This window comes from Gossypium raimondii, chromosome 1 (genome assembly GCF_025698545.1).
Source record: "Gossypium raimondii isolate GPD5lz chromosome 1, ASM2569854v1, whole genome shotgun sequence".
Lineage (NCBI taxonomy): Eukaryota > Viridiplantae > Streptophyta > Magnoliopsida > Malvales > Malvaceae > Gossypium > Gossypium raimondii.
Genome location: NC_068565.1, coordinates 16,398,215 through 16,416,562, shown reverse-complemented (window position 1 = coordinate 16,416,562; position 18,348 = coordinate 16,398,215). Strand labels below are relative to the sequence as shown.

The window sequence follows — 18,348 nt, the reverse complement described above, 5'->3', positions numbered from 1 at the left end:
AGCTAAATACAATACCAATTGTGTTTGGATTATGTTTGCTTCAACCATAGGGTGTGTGTAACAATCTTAACCCGTATCCGTCGCCAGAAAAGGGTTTCGGGACATTACCAAATAATCGTAATCTAATCATTCATTTCAAATATTTCAAAAATAATAAAATGATTCATCATTAACATGCATAGAGTCTCTTATTAAGCCTTTGAGAGTTTGAAAACACTTTAGAAACAATTTGAGACTAAATCGGGAACATTTGAAAATTTTTGGAAAAAGTTAGAAAATTTTTAACTGCAGATTTCACACGGCCATGTAGCCAGTCACACGGCCAAGTCACACGCTCGAGTGTCTGGCCATGTGGGCATTCGAAGTAGGGACACACGGCCCTGTCCCAACCTATATGTGACCGTGTAACTCTCTGACTTAGGTCACACGGCCAAGCCACACGTCTGTGTGCCAAGCCGTGTACCCTTTGAAATAGCCTCACACGCCCGTGTGCTAGCCTTGTGAGATGTCACACGCCCGTGTGTCTAGCCATGTGGACATAAAACGTGCTTTAAACAACAAATTTACAATTTCCTACAAGCTTGGACATTAAACAACTCAAAAACCATTCGTTTAACATGTTCAAAACACGATCAAACACATTCAAAGCCTACCAAAACAATCATCCTAGGCGTCTAACCAATGTACCCTCATTGGTACTACATTTATATCATCAAAACATCAACCAAATTAAAATTATATTCATGTCAAAATTCATCAATTTGCCCTAACTCAAAACTACCTAAAACATTAACTTAAATTTACATGGACATATCTAGATTTGGTTCAATTTACCATGCCATAATATGGCTTCAAACACAAACACATGTTTATATGTATATACCAAACCAACATTACATTTATAATCCATCCACAAAATAACTATCATTTAGACGTCCTAGGTACATGCTGACACAAAAGATAAACATCACCATATTTGAGTTCGGGATCGTTGTTGGATGCTGAATCGGCGATCAAAAGTGAAGTACCTAATCTGTGCATGGAAAAAATAAAACCGTACGCTGAGTAAAACTCAGTGATATTTCTATAATCTAAATATTTAAAAACAAGATAATATAATATGCACAATTGAATTTTAAGCACATATTAATGTCCAAGATCATGACTATCATATGCTATCATATTTCATTTGTTAAACAATGTCCCAATTCACACAATTGCTATATAAATAGTTATTTACATATCAAACCAAATTTATTTGTACAATGGTATTAGCCATTCAATACTCAACTCATGAATACATCATTCCATACCATACTCAATTCTCATCGCTTGCTATATAATAGTTTTTTACAATTTGGTCCACATATCATTTAAACAATAACATTACCATTCCATATCCAATTCATGAGTACATAACTCATGTATCTCATTTTTTTAATGTTTTAAATCACTATCTCATCTTCAACTCACATACAATATCATCCAATATCAATCATAGTACCATTTTATTTAATTACCCCTATTAACACGACTCAGACTCGGACGGGTACACGGATCCAACGAACACACCAATTTGGCACCCAGTGCCTCATCGGATAAATCTGAAGTAATATGCACCTAGCGCTATATAAATTTGACACCAAGTGTCTCATCAGTTAAATCGAAGGAAATTGGCACCCAGTGCCTCATCGACTCGAAGTCGAAGAAATCCCTGAACTCTTCCTATCCTATGGCATGTCATCTATATCCAACTCAACCCAATACAGCTAATAGGGTTTAATTTCACATTTCAGATATAACCAATATCCAATATTAACTTTTCATATAATCACATATATATATATATATGAATTAAGTTCAATCTATAATAATCAATATCCAACTTTCACATTAACATATATATTCATTTCAATTCAATAATTAATACATTCAATATGTATCTACAAATTCAATCCATTTCAATCAATTATCAAAATGTCAATTACTCACCTCAACACTTACCATATACATTAAATTGAATTATAACAATTAACAACTAAGTTGAATTATAGAAATACAAACCATGAATTACGAGCTATTCCATGTTGATTTTATCTTTCCTGCTTTTAGTTGAGGATTCCAAGACAACGTTAGCTACGAATTAAAACAATTAAAATTCATCAATACAATAAAATTTAAATTTCATATTGAATATTGAATATTGAATATTGAATATTTCAATTTTTACTTAATATTTGTCTAAATTCCAATTTAGTCCCTAAACCGAGACTAATTCTTATTCTTCACATTTAATTCTATATTTTCATAAAATTCCACTTTAAACTAAATTTAACTCCCTATTTTCACTTAAACCCTAAATTTTAAATTATTCACAATTTAGTCCCTAATACTCAAATTTTACAATTTATTCTACAATTTAATCCTTTTCCATTTCTAACTTAAAATCTATCAATTTAATCCCTAATACTAAAATTATTCAACATTGACAACACTTAAAAACTTAATAATTGCTAAAATTTCAACATGGGTCGGGTAACCTTAGGTACCGGGATTCCAGAAACATAAAAATTACAAGAAAATGGACTAAATTGACTAACCAATTAAACTTTAAAAATTGGAGCCATTGGCCATGCGTCTTTCTCCTTTCTTTCTTTCTTTTCTTTCTAATTTGTATGGCTTTATCTTTCTTTATTTCTTTATTTTTTTTATTATACTAACTTTTATTATTATACTTTAATTTATTATTATAATATATATACATTTACTTAATTATTAAGATTTCATATTTTAACTTTAATTATTATAACATAGGTATAATTACTACATTGGCCCTTTAATTTATTTTTAATTTATAATTCAACTTTTACCCTATACACAATTTAGTTCTTATACCTAATTACTTTTAATTCAAGCAAATTCACTTAATCGAAACCTAATTAACTACACAACTAGCTTCCTAAATATTTATTAAAAATATTTACGAGTCTGATTTACGAGAATGGAGTCCCGGGAATACACTTTCTGACACCCTTGACTATCGGGTCGTTACAGTGTGACCTTGTAGGCTCTTGTAGCGTTAGTAGTAATTCTAGAACATTTGTAATGTTACAAGCAATGAGTGGCATCTAGCAATGCATCATTGCTACCAAAGTTGTAACAGCCCAATTTTGACCCTAATCGGAATAGTGGTTTCAGGACCACAAATCCGAGTCTGAAAAATATTTTAATATTATTTTGTGTGTTTATGATGTGTGAATTTAAATGTGTGAAAGTTTCATAAATTAATTTTGTTGTTTGGGTGTCGCTTTAATAAAAATGGGCTTAATCGCGTAAAATGAAAATTTGATGGTTAAATAAGAAAGTGCCTAATTATTGTTGTCTTTATAATTTGGAGGCCTTATGTTGAAATTTAGCCAATACTATAAGTATTGGACGGCATATTGTTTTAATATATGGTTTTTATACATTAAAAATAAAAAATGATAACATTATAATATATGTTATAATAATAATAGTGATAATAACAAAGCCATTATCATATCATCTTTCTTCACTTTCGAAACTAGAGAAAGAATAAAAGATAAAAGCTTGGCTAAGGTTCGGCCATTGTTGAACTAGATTGAGGTTAGTCTTTTGTTCAGTTTTTGATAATTTTTACGTTTTTGAGATCGTTGATTTGTGTTCTTTAAAACCCATGTTTAAATTTTGTGAATGGATGATGATTTTGAAATGTGCCATTGATGAATGTTTGAGTTTTATGATGTTAGTTGAGGAAATATGAAATATATGTGTTAGATTAGCATGTTTTGTCTTTGAATTGTTGATGAATTTGAGTAATTAGGGTTAAGTTGTAAAAATAAAATTTTTTTAGGGGCTAAAATGTGAAATAAATAAAATGTGTGGGTTTGTATGGATACTAGGAATATTCGGCCCTTAAGGAGTGTAGTCAAATTTTGTGTATTTTGTGTTTTGAGTAAAAAGGACTAAATTGTGAAAATGTGAAATATTAGGGGTAAAAATGTAATTTGCCCATTTATGTGTTCTTAGACTAAATTGAATGAAAATATGTTTAAATGAGATTTATTTGAATATGTTTAGATCAAGAAACCAAGAAATCAGATTTAGATCGGGGGAAATCAAAGGTAGTTGAGTAGCCGATCTATTTGTCGACGACATCCGAGGTAAGTTATTAAGCATACATATTTGTGTCGTTTTAAATTATCTTAACATCTATATAATTATGCTGAATTGAATTGATATATATGTAGTGATACGATTTTTGAAATATGACGTATTGAGTTATTGACCCCCAACACTAAGTGTGCGAGTATAAAAATAAACGATAATGAGATTAGCACTAAGTGTGCGAGTTTAATTGAAATGCACTAAGTGTGCGAGTATAATGGTAAAGCACTAAGTGTGCAGTGTGATTATTAAGCACTAAGTGTGCGTACTTATTAAATATTTTCGAAAGATTATTAATATCGAGTATTTGACTTATCGAGAAATCATGAGTAACAAAGTGAGTAATAATTATTTTGATGGTATTCAAGATTAATTTTTATATGTATCAAACCTAGGTGGTGATTATAATTGGAGTTATATTTATTTAAGATGATTTGTTATACTTTATGATAATAAAATGTATAAGGTACTTGGCCTTGTACTTAAATTTGAAGAAATGCTTATAGTTGAGTATTTATATTGATTTTTGTTAAATCATAGTATGAAGTGAATAATTATATTATGCTATGGGAAGTTAAAGGTAAGATGATTTAGAAGTATGAATTGGTTAAATATTATTCTAGATATCAAGTTAAATTGTAGAGTTATTTGTTTGTAACTTACTAAGCTAAATTAGCTTACAATGTATTGGATTATTGTTTCGATGAATAGATTTTGGAGATCGCTACGTGTTCGGGTATCGTCAGCTAAGCTCATCACACTATCGGTGTCTCCTTTTGGTATTTTGCTAAATTGTTTTCAAATATATGGCATGTATAGCTTAGTTAAAAATGGTGATTTTGAAATCAATGTGTATGTGTAATTAAAAGCCGTGCGAAAATGGCTTATCTCTTTTTGTTTTGAATTTGGTATTAACGAATATGCTTTAATGGTCTAATTCCCATGCTTAAATTCGGCTTAATTAAAAATGGCTTGATCATTATGTTTAAACTTAGTTTTATATATTCTAGGTTGAATGTTCAATGTGTTTGGTTTCAATGATTCGACCATGGTATAAGTCTATTTGTATAAATGATAATTAGTATGATTGGTAACTTGATTTTATGTCTTGATTGGTTACATCATGAATAATTCATGAATTAGTTTGTATTAGTTTGTTTAAAACATAGTAAAAATGCTTGTAAGTTTTACTAAACAATTCGCTAAAGAGTATGAAAGAACATAATGTATATTTGATCATGATCTAACCTTAATTTGAAGTGGTGTTTATCTTTGTAAATTGGTTAAGGGATGAGTTCGGTTGTGCTATGATATTGAATTGATGGATATGTATGTTTTGTATTAAGAATTGGTGTGGAAAGAATAGATGATATACATAAATGTTGGTCATGATAGGTTAATTGGAATTATATATGTATTTTCATATACGCATATGTCATAATGGCAATTGTAATGAGTTGGTCGAATAAATACATGTTGGCATGATAATTAGATTTACTTATATGTTAATAAATTTAGGTGAAATGTTAATTATACTATAGATGGAATGATAGTTTATTTTGATTATTCGTCACGAAATAAAATATGTTTATTTGGTCTTATGAGTTGCACCAAAGTTGCTTATATACTTGATTAATGAATGGTAAACAATGGGTTTATGATGTATTAGATTGTATGTTGACTATATAGGTTCGGCTATGATGAAATATTACTATGCTTGAATTTACATTGAATTTTTAATGGTATAAGATGGTTCGGTTGGTTAATATGTGCAAGTATTGAAGTAAAATAATTGATATTCAATTTATGATATATATATGTATATATGTTTTGATTTATGTTTTATATATATATATACTATATAATGTTATATCTTTGGGATGCGTTTTAAGTATATAGATGCTATTAATGTTAAATCAAGTGGTTCGAACATCTTTATGCCTTAAGCACTTGTAATATGTTTTATTGCACATCGTTAAATTGATTATGTGATCCATATATATATATATATTTTATATATATATATATATATATATATATATATACTGAGTTTGCTTAGTGCTTGAATTTAAATAAATGTCTGTTTTGATCTGTGCTATGTTTGATAATGCCTCATAACCCTAATTCGGCAACGGATACGGGTTAGGGGTGTTACAAAAGTTATAAGAAGTCGTGATTCGACATAACCTTTCTGTGATAAATTTTTCATGTATTATATTCTTTTATCATTTATATTTAGATTGGACACAAATCATGGAATAGTCACACTTGTATAGCTCAATCTCATATTTCTTGATATTCTGAGTAGACTACAATAAACAAATAAGTGTGATATCTCATATCAAATTATTTGAGCATGGTCATGCATTTCTAGTTTCACTCCATCAAGTGGCCTAAGATATTGCTTCCATTATGTAGAAGGGACAAACTCTATCTTGGTCAATCATATCTCACTACATAGATTGTGGCATACCCAACATCAATCTTTATAGTACAACATGTTTCGGTAGACGTTTGACTGTATCAAAATATACGACTCACAATGTTGGGACAATGATGATCTCAAGTCTGAGGATCTTATACATAGTTATCACTATGAGTAATGTTGTGACTATTACATAATAATCCAAGAAACATACTCATAGCGGGTCAGTCCAATATGTTGTTCTCTAACACATACTCATGTATTGATTTTGACATTCCTGTGTCAATGAAAAAACTTTATCATCAATCAACTACACATTAGTCCCAATGCATTATTATTGTCCAAGCCTACAATAATACTTGACTAAAGACCTTTTAAGAATAATCATATTATTCTCAGGACTTTATCATTAATCGATTTATTTACACAGACAAAAAAAGGAACTCAAATAACAATGGCAATGCCTTATATTAACAATCAAGGTAAAATGAGTATTTGATTACAACAATTATCTCATGATTGGTCTTTGGGCATACTCTAACAGTAGGGAATTAACCCATGTATGCAACGAACAAGTAAATAAAGTAGAAAATTAAAAAGATCGAACACATATTTTACATGGAAAAACTCCTCAAATGAGGATAAAAAACCACGAGCAAAAGGACATTTCACTAAATAGAAAAAGAGTACAAAAGATGGAGTGAATCAAAACAAAGAAACTTGAAACCCCGAAAAAGAAACCTTCAAACTCAAAGAACAAAATTCTCTCAATCTTAATATTTTTTGTTGTTCTAAACCTAGAGTAACTATGGCCTATTTATAGGCTGAAATTCATAGCTTTTATGACTAGAATATCCCTAGATTAATCAGAGTTTAAGTAGGAAATTAAAATAGAGTTTAACTGAGAGAAGAAACTTAAGGAATACATCATCACATTGTGATGTGGCGTTTGGTCGTCGGGATGAAGAATGATCGCGTCACCATGATGAAAGTCTTCTTCTCGTCGTGAAGTTGGCTGCTTATCGGGACGAGGAGTCTTCCCTCGTTGCGATATCACTCACTGTTTTGGTTGAAATGCGAGGCATATTTCCACAGATAGCTAGAGAGATGAATTTGATATGGACCTACTCTCAAGTAAGCTCGTCAAACTTCATCTCATTGATTAACTGGATATTTCCACACTAGTGACGTAACCCCGAATAATATTTTGTAAGAGGATAGTTAACTTCTTTACTGCTGACAGGCGGAGATTTCGGAAGAGATTGAGTACAACTTTGATGCTCAAGCCTAGGAGATTTGGATGGTATACTATTTTTTATAGTATCGACATCTTTCTTTCCAAAAAAAAATAGTGTTTGTTTTTTTCTTTCCCATGAACAATAAATTCACACAACCTATAACTATATATATTAGTTTAATTTTTTATATATGCCTTATTTTGCTTCCAATGAGAAACATAATAGCAATTCCACTGCATCGCAAGTTTGCATTATAAGTTTTGTAGGATATTAAATATATACACCTACTACTTTATAAAGCTAAAATTATTAATCATCAAATAAACACCCTTTGAAATGATGCTTTTAGCCAACAATTCATTTTTTTATACAAACTCGTAATGTTTTTATTCTATTTACTTTTATTTAAAATTTTAAAATTATTAAAAATATATGTCATGAAATTTAAACTTATTTGTCATTTTCTTGAGTTGAGTGGGTCATGGAAAATAGAAATTGACAATTAAAAACATTATTAAAAAAATACACTTACAATTTTGCTAAAGAGAATGGTTGTCTCCTTCCTTTATCTTTACTTTAAATCTGTGAAATCTAATCCTATTTATAATGAGTTTATTATGCTACAAATAAAAATATAATTAGAAAGCAAATAAAACAACAATTTTACAATAAAATTTACAAACCTCAACTTCAATGGAAAGAGTTTTTATTTGGAATGTTTGCTAAGAACTTGAAGTTTAAATGAATAAATAAATAAATTTTGAGTGAAACGTTAAGAAAGCTAAAATAAAATTAGTTTAAAATTACATGTTTATGACTTAAATTTCATGACAACCCAATTAAATTATAAATTTTATTTTTATTAGTAATTTAATTTAATATTTGTTTTAAATTATTGAAGGCTAATTTATTGATTTAACTATAAACATATATACTAATTAAAAGTTTTTAAACGGCCCTCTTAACTCGTGAAACCATCCCCTACGACTATTACTAAAAATATTAATATATATATATATAACTATTATTATACTATAGATTATAATAAAAGGTATAATATTATATGATATTATAATGTTTAATCATCGATGTATGTATATAAATTATTAATATATGATATGATATGATATAGCATTATATAAAATAGTAGAAAGACTAACTTTTAAATGTATGAAAAATATAGGGCTTAGAGCATATTTCAACTATTATAATAATGAACAATAATATTTAATAATAAGTAATATATAATGTACTACTATTATATATAACTATTATATTATAGATTATGATAAAAGATATAATATTACATAAGATTATAATTTTAATCATTGATGCATATATAAACTATTAATATATTATAAACTATATGATGTGATATAACATTATACAATATAGTAGGTTGGTTAACTTTCGAATGTAGGAAAAGTATAGAAACTTAGAGCATATTTCAATCAAGATGATAAACAATAATATATGATAATAATTCATATATTGTGTACTACTCTACTATTATAGTATGTGATATAGTATTATATAATAAAATGATATATTTTATAAGTATTATTATATTATAGATTATAATAAAAGATATAGTACCAATAGTTATATGTAATTTTGTATACATTTATAATTATAACTACCACCACATAAAATATTATTACAATATATTTATTTTTAAATTGTGTTTAGGTATTGAATTTAATTTCTTTTTATTTTGGACTTGAGATTTAGGCTATAATTAGTTTAGAGTTTATTATTTGAATTTGGGTTTAATATAATATATTTGAGATTTGGAATAAATATTTTAAAATATGAGTGTTAGCTTAAATTTAATAAAAAAGATAAAAGGCTATTCAATTGTCGATTATAATATAATAATGAACAATAAAAGATATTTTCGTCAATTCATATAATATCATAAAATAATAAATTTTACATATAATAATCACTTTAATTATTTTATATAAAATAAATTTATTAAATATATATAATTATATTTTTATAAGAATTAAATTATGTTGTGATTATATAAAAGTAGAATAAATTGTTATATTTAAAATTTAAATACTTATAATTTATAAAATTTAAAATTATCTAAATCCGTAAAAGCCCCCCTAGCTCTATCCAAACCCAAATCCCAACTACTCTAGTCCTAAATAAACCCATCTAAATCGGTCCGTTTGCCAGCTCTACCGAGGATGCCCATTGCCCATTAGATTTTTATGTAGCTTTACTGGTGTGTTTTCTTTGTCTTGATGCTGCCACGTGTACGGATAAAAATTACCTCTATATTATCAATTTCTTATACTAACTAATTAGGAGCCGTTGATATAGCTTACTTTATAGATTTGATCTTTATAATAAACCCAAGCCAACCGACAGACTCGCTTTCCACAGAGTTACAGTGTCTTAAATCCATAATTTCCTTGCACAGGTGGTAATAAAAAAGATGGTCTTTTTTTTTTTTAATCTCAACTTGTTTCCAGTTCACAAATCTAAGTCGCAAAAAGATTAAAAAACCCCATTTTTATTTATGTCCCAACTCTTGCTTTAGACTTCACTCTCTAGCATAGAAGCAAAGAGGTAGGAAAAGAAAAGCAAAGGCAAGATATGGGTTCGGTTTCACTGAAAATTGGAGATGGAACAGCTAGATTCAAGAGAGCAACCCTTTGTTCTTCAGCTGTTAACATTCTCATGCTTTTCTCAGTTATTACAACCAATCTCTTTGCTTTATATGCCTTCACGTTTTCACCAAAACAACACTTAGACAACCCATTTCACCATCCTCACAGAAACATCTCTCTGATCTCTCAACATGTCTCTTTGATTATAAAAGAGATCGATTCTTCTCAGAGGAAGCTTGCTCAAATGGAAAAAGAGCTCCTTGGTTATGACACTCTTGATCTTTCAAGACCCAATCTTGCTACTGAGCTCAAGTTGTTTTTGCAACATCATCAGCTTCCTTTGGGGAAGGATTCCAGAACTGGGATCACTGAGATGGTGGCTTCTGTGGGACATTCTTGTGAGAAATCTGCTGATTTGTTGTCCCAGTACATGAGTTACAAGGTTTCTGGACCTTGTCCTGATGACTGGAGTCTTGCGCAAAAGCTAATCTTGAAGGGATGTGAGCCTTTGCCGAGAAGGAGGTGCTTTGCCAAGACTGTTCCTAAGCCAGGTCTTACTTCTTTACCTGTTTCTCTATGGAAACCTGTTAGTGATAAGATCGTTACTTGGAGTGGTCTTGGTTGCAAGAATTTCAACTGTTTGAATAGTAAAAAATTGAGTAGGGGTTGTGTTGGTTGCTTTAATTTGACTAACGGATATGAGACTCAAAAATATGTCAAGGCTAGAAGCAAGAATGATTTTGTTATGGATGATGTGTTAGCTCTGGGGAGTGGTGGGATTAGAATTGGATTTGATATTGGAGGTGGGTCTGGGACTTTTGCTGCTAGAATGGCTGAGAGGAATGTGACTGTGATTACTAACACCTTGAATGTTGATGCACCACATAGTGAATTCATTGCTGCAAGAGGCCTTTTCCCTTTGTTCTTGAGCTTGGACCATAGGTTCCCTTTTTATGATAATGTGTTTGATTTGGTTCATGCCACAAGTGGGTTAGATGTTGAAGGTAAGCCAGAAAAATTGGAGTTCTTGATGTTTGATTTAGATCGTATATTAAGGGTAGGTGGCTTATTTTGGTTAGATAATTTTTATTGTTCTGATGATGAAAAGAAGAGTGCTTTAACTCGTTTGATAGAAAGATTTGGGTACAAGAAGCTGAAATGGGTTGTAGGAGAGAAAACTGATGCTGCTGGCTCTGGAAAACCTCAAGTTTATCTATCTGCTGTTCTACAGAAGCCTGTAAGAATCTGATGACCCAAGATTTCCCGGAAAATGGTGGATGTTGGAATTTTTTGTTCAGATTTCTACCTTCATCCACACAACTTGTGCAAATCCATTTATTCTAAGGTGGAATAAAGCTGCAATAATTTCCTTTCCTGACTTGCAATGGCCTCTCTTCTGTAATCTAAAACCTTTTTCCCCGTAAAATCTCAGGACTTTAGCTCATGTTTGTTATTATTAAGAAAAGAACTATTGGGGAATGGAATTTTCATATTGTATTCTTGAAGTTGTTTTTATGATATTCATATGATATTTAGTTGTATCTGAATGGTTGAATTTCATGATTCCAACTGTATGCTTGAATCTCAATCTTCCAGTTTTAAGTCTTTGAAGCCATATGCTACCTACAATCTTAAGGATATAATGGAAATATATATTATATCTCATCACTCATCACCATAGCTCAGGTTCTGATTAGTACAACTATTTGATGAAAGTTCATTTCCTGCTGAAAAATGTAAATTTAATATCCGTACATCACATTTCCATATCTCTACAAAGGCTTACAGAGATACTAATTGAATGCCAAACTCCACCACCGTTCTCAATCTCCAAATAAACAATGGAGCTTTGTTGGGTAAATCCCGAACCACGATGATAACTCAGCTTGGTGGATTCTTTAAGCATTTGCATTGGAACCTTCTGAGTTAGAGCCATTGATGCCTTGCACTGTGGCAGCACTGTTGAGAAGCTTCATTCCTTCTTCACTCATCTGTTGTACTTCTGTAGGGGATAGAATTCGGATGCAACGAACACACCCAACAAATTCCCTGCAGAGATACCAAACCACACCCATTAGAAGGTGAATGCTAACGTCACAAGATTGCTAACCAAGAAATGTAGAAAGGTTGCAGATAAACTTACTCCCAAGGATCATCTCCAACGAGAAGAACATCATTCTCATAATCCACATACACCAATTTCCAGCCTGAACCTCTGGGATCATCCAGCAGACCCTTGAGTCCAAACATGCATTCTATTGCAGAGATTAGTTCATCATAATTCTTAAAACTCGTGACATCAATCGACCTTCCTACAGATCCTGCCTTCTGAACCTGTCAGCAAGGAACCAATTAGAGTTATAACTATGCAATCTGCGCATAACTCTACTTTGATGCCTCAAGAATTTTCATATCCAGAAAAATCTAAATTGAGATTATAATACCTTTGTATATGTTCTAACGCGTGGACCTGTTTGCTTCCAGGAATTGTTTTGCAGAAGGCCACTGTCATCAAAATCGATATTGCCACCGGAGCTGTCAGGCAAGTCTTGTCGAGAGAAAGCTTGAGAATCTGCAAGGCTAGCAGAGGTAATCTGAGACTGAACATCCTGACAAGAACTAAAGTTCCCAACCAAACAATCTGAAGGGTTTTGAAAATCAGCATCTTTCAATGAGCAAAACTCATCTAGAATGGCACTGGAAACAAAAGGATCAATCACGGTGCTGCAACCATTGCTAACATCAATGTTAAGACAGCTACTATATATCCCACTTTGATTGTTGCTGTCATCAGACAAATCCCTCACCCCACCAGAATTAAGACTGCATGGATCTTGCTGAGTGAATGAAGCCAATTGGTCTGCTTGGGATGAAACTCTGCAATTATTCAGCTTTTGATCCCATATTTCCTCACCCACCGTAGTTAATGAATCATCAGTTTCAACTGGAAAGACAGCTGAAGAGTCCTGTAACCCAACCATTGGTATCGGACCAGGTGATTTGTATGCCCCAGAAAGAGGTTGGCAAGAAGAAAGATTTGACGTCCACTCATCAGTGTCTGAGAAAGGAAGAAAGCTGTTTAAAGTACTAATATCAGCTTGGGATACAAGCATTTGATGAGCTTGGAGGACTGACGAATCCAACTGTGACTGAATCGACCAGGGATTATTTTGCACTTGGAGTGGAATATGGGGCTGGGTAGGGAAAGAAAGTTGGTTCGACATAGTTGTGTTTACAGTACTTGCCACCAATTTTTCCTCATTGCATTCCGATGTCGAAGTCAGCTGCTCGGCTGAATGCTTTGATTCCAACTTTAGTTTTTCATTACTGCTCCCAGTCCCAGCTTGTGTTAGAATATTTGCAGGATGTGGGTTCCCATTAGCATTGATTTTGGACATATTTGAAGTTATGGGATCAGGTTGGTCAGGGACTGGGTGGGAAAGATTTCGGTTCTCTATCAACATATTTTCTGATTGGATAACCTGGGGTTTTGTGTGGCTTTTAGACTGCAAGTTCTTCATTTCTTCTAATGGAGGTACCTTTACATCAGCGATTTGGTGTAAGGGGGAAGCAAAAATTCCAGGATGGTTAACAAGCTGAGGCTTCAACATCATCTTCATTAATTGTTCAGAACATAAATTCGACATTGAATAGGGAAGATTCCCGTTTCCATTTTCAGGAAACTGGAGTAGGGGCCTTTTCATCAAGCTTCCCCATTCAGATTCTGCTCCTGTGAGCATAGAAAACAACAGCCACAAACATAAGCATCTAAAAATGCTGCCCGCCACTGAATAATCACACACAGAAGCTTACCTGAAAATCCAGGATACAATGGTCGCTTTAGACTTGAAGTTAACGAAGGAAAAATAAAGAGGCTTTCAGGAGTTTCGATTTCCCATGCGCTCACCCTATTCTGTTTATCATTACATCCAGGTTCATCCCATTCAACCTGTTCCCGGAACAAATACAAGAAGTTCCATGTTTAAACCAACCAGCAACCAAAGCTCTACTACTCAAACAATATTCAGTTCGATGAAGAAAGCAAACCTGAAGGTTTCGCCACTTCGAGCCAGGCCATCTTAGAGGATCCAAGTCGCTAATACCAACTATTGTACCCATATATCTGCACAAATTTCAGAAACATTAAAAGATATATGTCGTTCTCCTCAAACACACATCACAGTAGAGAAAACAGAAATTTTCTTCTCAAGCAGAACAATTTTTACAACAATTATATCATCTTACATATGTCAAAAAACAATATGAAACTCGCCAATCGTAAGTAATGCCTTGACCCTGCAATGTTGATGGGATGAAAAATTTAGTAACTTACCTACGTTTCCCGGACTCCTCCGTTTCAAACATCATTCCAAACCTCATACCGACTGAGACTTGAGACCCATATACAGATTTACGGTATCTAGGCAAAGGGATGACAAATTCTGAAGGGCATGCTCTACAAAAAGCAGAGAGGAGATAACATTGTCACGAAATGGATAAAGGAACCGCAAGGGGAGAAAGAGGTGGTATATGAATGTTTTCGCACACCTTGGATTGTAGAAAATTGTGAATGGACTTCTATTGGCAGCAGCATGAGCGGCGGCAGCAAGGACACCAATGTGCATACTATCAGCAGATAGAACAGATGATGGCAATGTGGTTTGTTGACGATTAGCACGCCTTACACCCACCAATAACTGTGATTTCTCATCCCTTGCAACAATAAGATATAATCATGAATTCAGCAGGTAAAAATATCTTGCACCAAACACATGCCAGTATGTGACTATAGCATACCTGATAAAGAGAACGGAATCACCAGCTCTAAGTCTTTTTGATCCTACAAACAAACTCCACCCCGTAGTAAGAAGGTGTCGCTTCGGCTGCCCTGTATAAAACATCATATATTATACTCAAGATCATGTTCCCACCGTCAACATATATTTTTATACATAACAATTCTGCTTTACAATGAGAACTAGCAATAAAAACCGATCTTGCCAGTTTTCCTTTTAAACAGATTCCATGATTGTAGTTGATGAATTATATTAGTCGTTGAAGCAGAAGGTAAATAAACAAAAGAACACTTACCACGGTATATATGACGAAACGTCCAGGTGTTATCATGCAAATCTCTCACAACAAGCTCTTGCGTTGGAGGTTGCATGGAATAATCCTAAAAAACAGTAATATGAATAGTAATGTCCCTGAATGATCATGCATACTTGCAATGCTTTGATCAACCAATTAGAACCTTACCAATGAAGGAAAGAGCTTCTCAGCTGCTCTACGTGGCACTGAAAAACCACCGTGTGTACTTGTATCACTTGCAGTCAAAGTTTTGCAGAAAAATTCATTAGGATGCTTGCTCAGCTTCAATCCAAAGTCTGGTATAGGGAACACATCTTTTTCCTAATCAAAGCAAAATTTTATAAATGAGAACCTCGCACATTGTTATAATGTCAAAAAGGGATTTTTCTCCTCTTTTTATCACATCTGAATATATAGTAAATCCATAACAGTTTGGAGATGCATATTTATTCAACTAGAGAAGCTTACAGAGTTCACTGGTTGAAGACTCATTTGGGCATATATTTCGTCGGTGTCTCTGTCTGCCTGTCAAAGATTACAAAGAAGAAACATCAGTGTTTATTTTGGAAAGGATATACATGGCAGGAGCATAAAAATGACTCACATGTAATGTAACGTTATGAACTTGGCACATTAACTGAGATGGAAGATTTGGGTAGTTGGGAATTTGAGAAGTCGCCATTCTTTTAGTGGACACTGCTACCTGCTCAAAAGAATAAAGCCCTCATTAGTCCTTTGGTTCTTCATTAAATACAAAATAGAATTCACTGAAAGGCTGTAATGTATTTTTGGGATTTTAGTACAGTTTTTTTATCAGATATTATAAGACCACACTCTAATGGTTAGGCTGCTATCAAAGTGATATATTGGCTCAAACTCCTGCCAAGTTTCAGTCAAAGATGTGACAATGCAATTCATATACTGCAATATCTTCATGCAATGAATTAAAACACCAAAAATACGCAAACATAAGAGAAAGTAAAGCAGGTTGTGAAAGTTGAATGTTTAGCACTCATCAGTCTAAGGTCTCATTATGTTAGTGCTAAAGAATGCTACAAAATAAACAAGGCAAAAATGTAAGAAAAAGAAGAAAGGCTGGGAGATAAGTCAAAGGGGGAGAATAAGAAGGCAAATATCAAGTATGAGAAATAAATGCAAACCTGTTCGCTATGTCCTTGAGGAAAGTAATACACAAGACTTCCCACCTGAGGCAAGGAAACAAGTGGACCAGCACAGGCATGCCATAACTCGGAATTTATAGCCTTACGGGTACCTGAGATCAGTCAGGAAACAAATCCATCACACATGCTTTCACAGAGATTACCTATTACGCTTTTGTAGACTTAAATGAATCGCCATTAATACCCAGTATTAATGACTTAACATCTCTCATTGTAAGCTTCTACGTTGAAGAAAGCAACGTCAATGGTTCTTTCAAATTATTAGCAACATGAACCTTTGAGATATCGAATGAAAACTGAAAGGAAAAGATTAAAGAACACATTTGTGAAAAAAACTAAACCAACAAAAGACGAACCAGATTGATCTTGCATTTCTTTCAATAGCTTCATTTCCTCAAGCAGAGTGGACTGTGCACCTACATTAACCAAACCTCCTTGTTTGATCTTCTCTTCAACGACAGAACCCATCTTACTAAAACAATTCTTCCTTTTTTAGACTCTTTTACCATACACACCAACCATAAGAGCTCAACGCAAAGACCCCACCTTTACATCTTCGTTTGAAAAACTAAAGAAAAACAGACCCTGGACTTCCAAAAAGAGAAGAAACAAATTCCCATTCCCATTCCCATTGCTCCACCGAGTCTGAGTCCCACCCAAGCAAAATCACGTATTGTATCTTTTACAGATGGACAATTTAGCAAAGGGAAAAAGGAATATGATGAAACTCTAGGGAAAAAGAAAAGGCCCGATTGGTCAGAAAAGGGAACCTTTTAGCCCCTCTCTCACCCTCAACAACAACAAGAACAGGCAACAGCAGAACCAAAGTTCAAAATCAAGGAACAAAAACCTGCAAAGAAAAGGGAACAAACACTGGAAAGAAAGATCTTTTCTTATGTGGGCCTTTTGATATGACCAAAAAAAAAAAAACACTTCCCTCTTCAGTTAGCAGCATCAAAGCACGCCGACCATAACATTTGAGTAGCTTCTCTCTCTCTCTCTCTCAAAAGATAAAGACCTTTCAATGAAACCCCACCATCCTCATCATCACTTTGATTCCTCCCCTCTACTCCATCATCATAAAATTAACAAAACCCATAGCTTAAAACTTGTAAATTTTCAATTATTTCCTCTCTTTATAATACCAAAAAGAAAAAAAATAAGTAAGTTGCTTGAAACTAGGAAGAGTGTGCATGCTCTTAACCTGCGCACACACTTTCTATATAGGTGTGATTCCGTTGCAGCTTTAAACTTCAAACCAATACATTCTATTTATTAATATACAATAAATAAATTACTAAAAAGAAAATTAATAAAGAAATGTCGAAAAAACAGAGCAAAGCTAACAGAACACGAAACAGTACGCAGTGCATAGAGCGAAAGAGAAAATAATAATTAAGATTTTCTTGTTTTTTTTTCAAAAGAGGAGGGAGAGAGGCGCGTAGAAAAATGAACAATACCTACTTGGTAAACTTGATGACGTGGACAACAAGGATTGGTTGCGTTTTCTATATTTTATTTTTTATATATTAATTTATAATAAACAAAGAGTAATAAATAGAAAAAGCATAGCTTTGATGTACTTTTTTTTCTTTGTGTGT

The 18,348-nt window shown here is 32.6% G+C and overlaps 2 protein-coding genes across 2 annotated transcripts; one reads left to right on the top strand and one right to left on the bottom strand.

Moving 5' to 3' along the window:
- The first annotated feature begins 10,327 nt into the window (after positions 1 to 10,327).
- LOC105784614 (hypothetical protein) lies at positions 10,328 to 12,016 on the top strand. The gene has a single exon (XM_012610516.2). The coding sequence runs from the start codon at positions 10,462 to 10,464 to the stop codon at positions 11,722 to 11,724; it is 1,263 nt and encodes a 420-aa protein (XP_012465970.1). The 5' UTR covers positions 10,328 to 10,461; the 3' UTR covers positions 11,725 to 12,016.
- A 90-nt stretch (positions 12,017 to 12,106) lies between these two features.
- On the bottom strand, positions 12,107 to 18,009 carry LOC105784599 (auxin response factor 5). The gene is made up of 14 exons (XM_012610501.2): positions 17,104 to 18,009; positions 16,727 to 16,839; positions 16,171 to 16,269; positions 16,035 to 16,091; positions 15,735 to 15,887; positions 15,567 to 15,651; positions 15,273 to 15,363; positions 15,024 to 15,188; positions 14,809 to 14,931; positions 14,523 to 14,598; positions 14,289 to 14,424; positions 12,920 to 14,205; positions 12,619 to 12,809; positions 12,107 to 12,524 (listed from the first exon to the last, which is right to left on the bottom strand). Exons 1-14 carry the CDS (start codon positions 17,213 to 17,215, stop codon positions 12,374 to 12,376), a joined length of 2,838 nt encoding a protein of 945 aa, XP_012465955.1. The 5' UTR covers positions 17,216 to 18,009; the 3' UTR covers positions 12,107 to 12,373.
- Between the last annotated feature and the right edge of the window lie 339 nt (positions 18,010 to 18,348).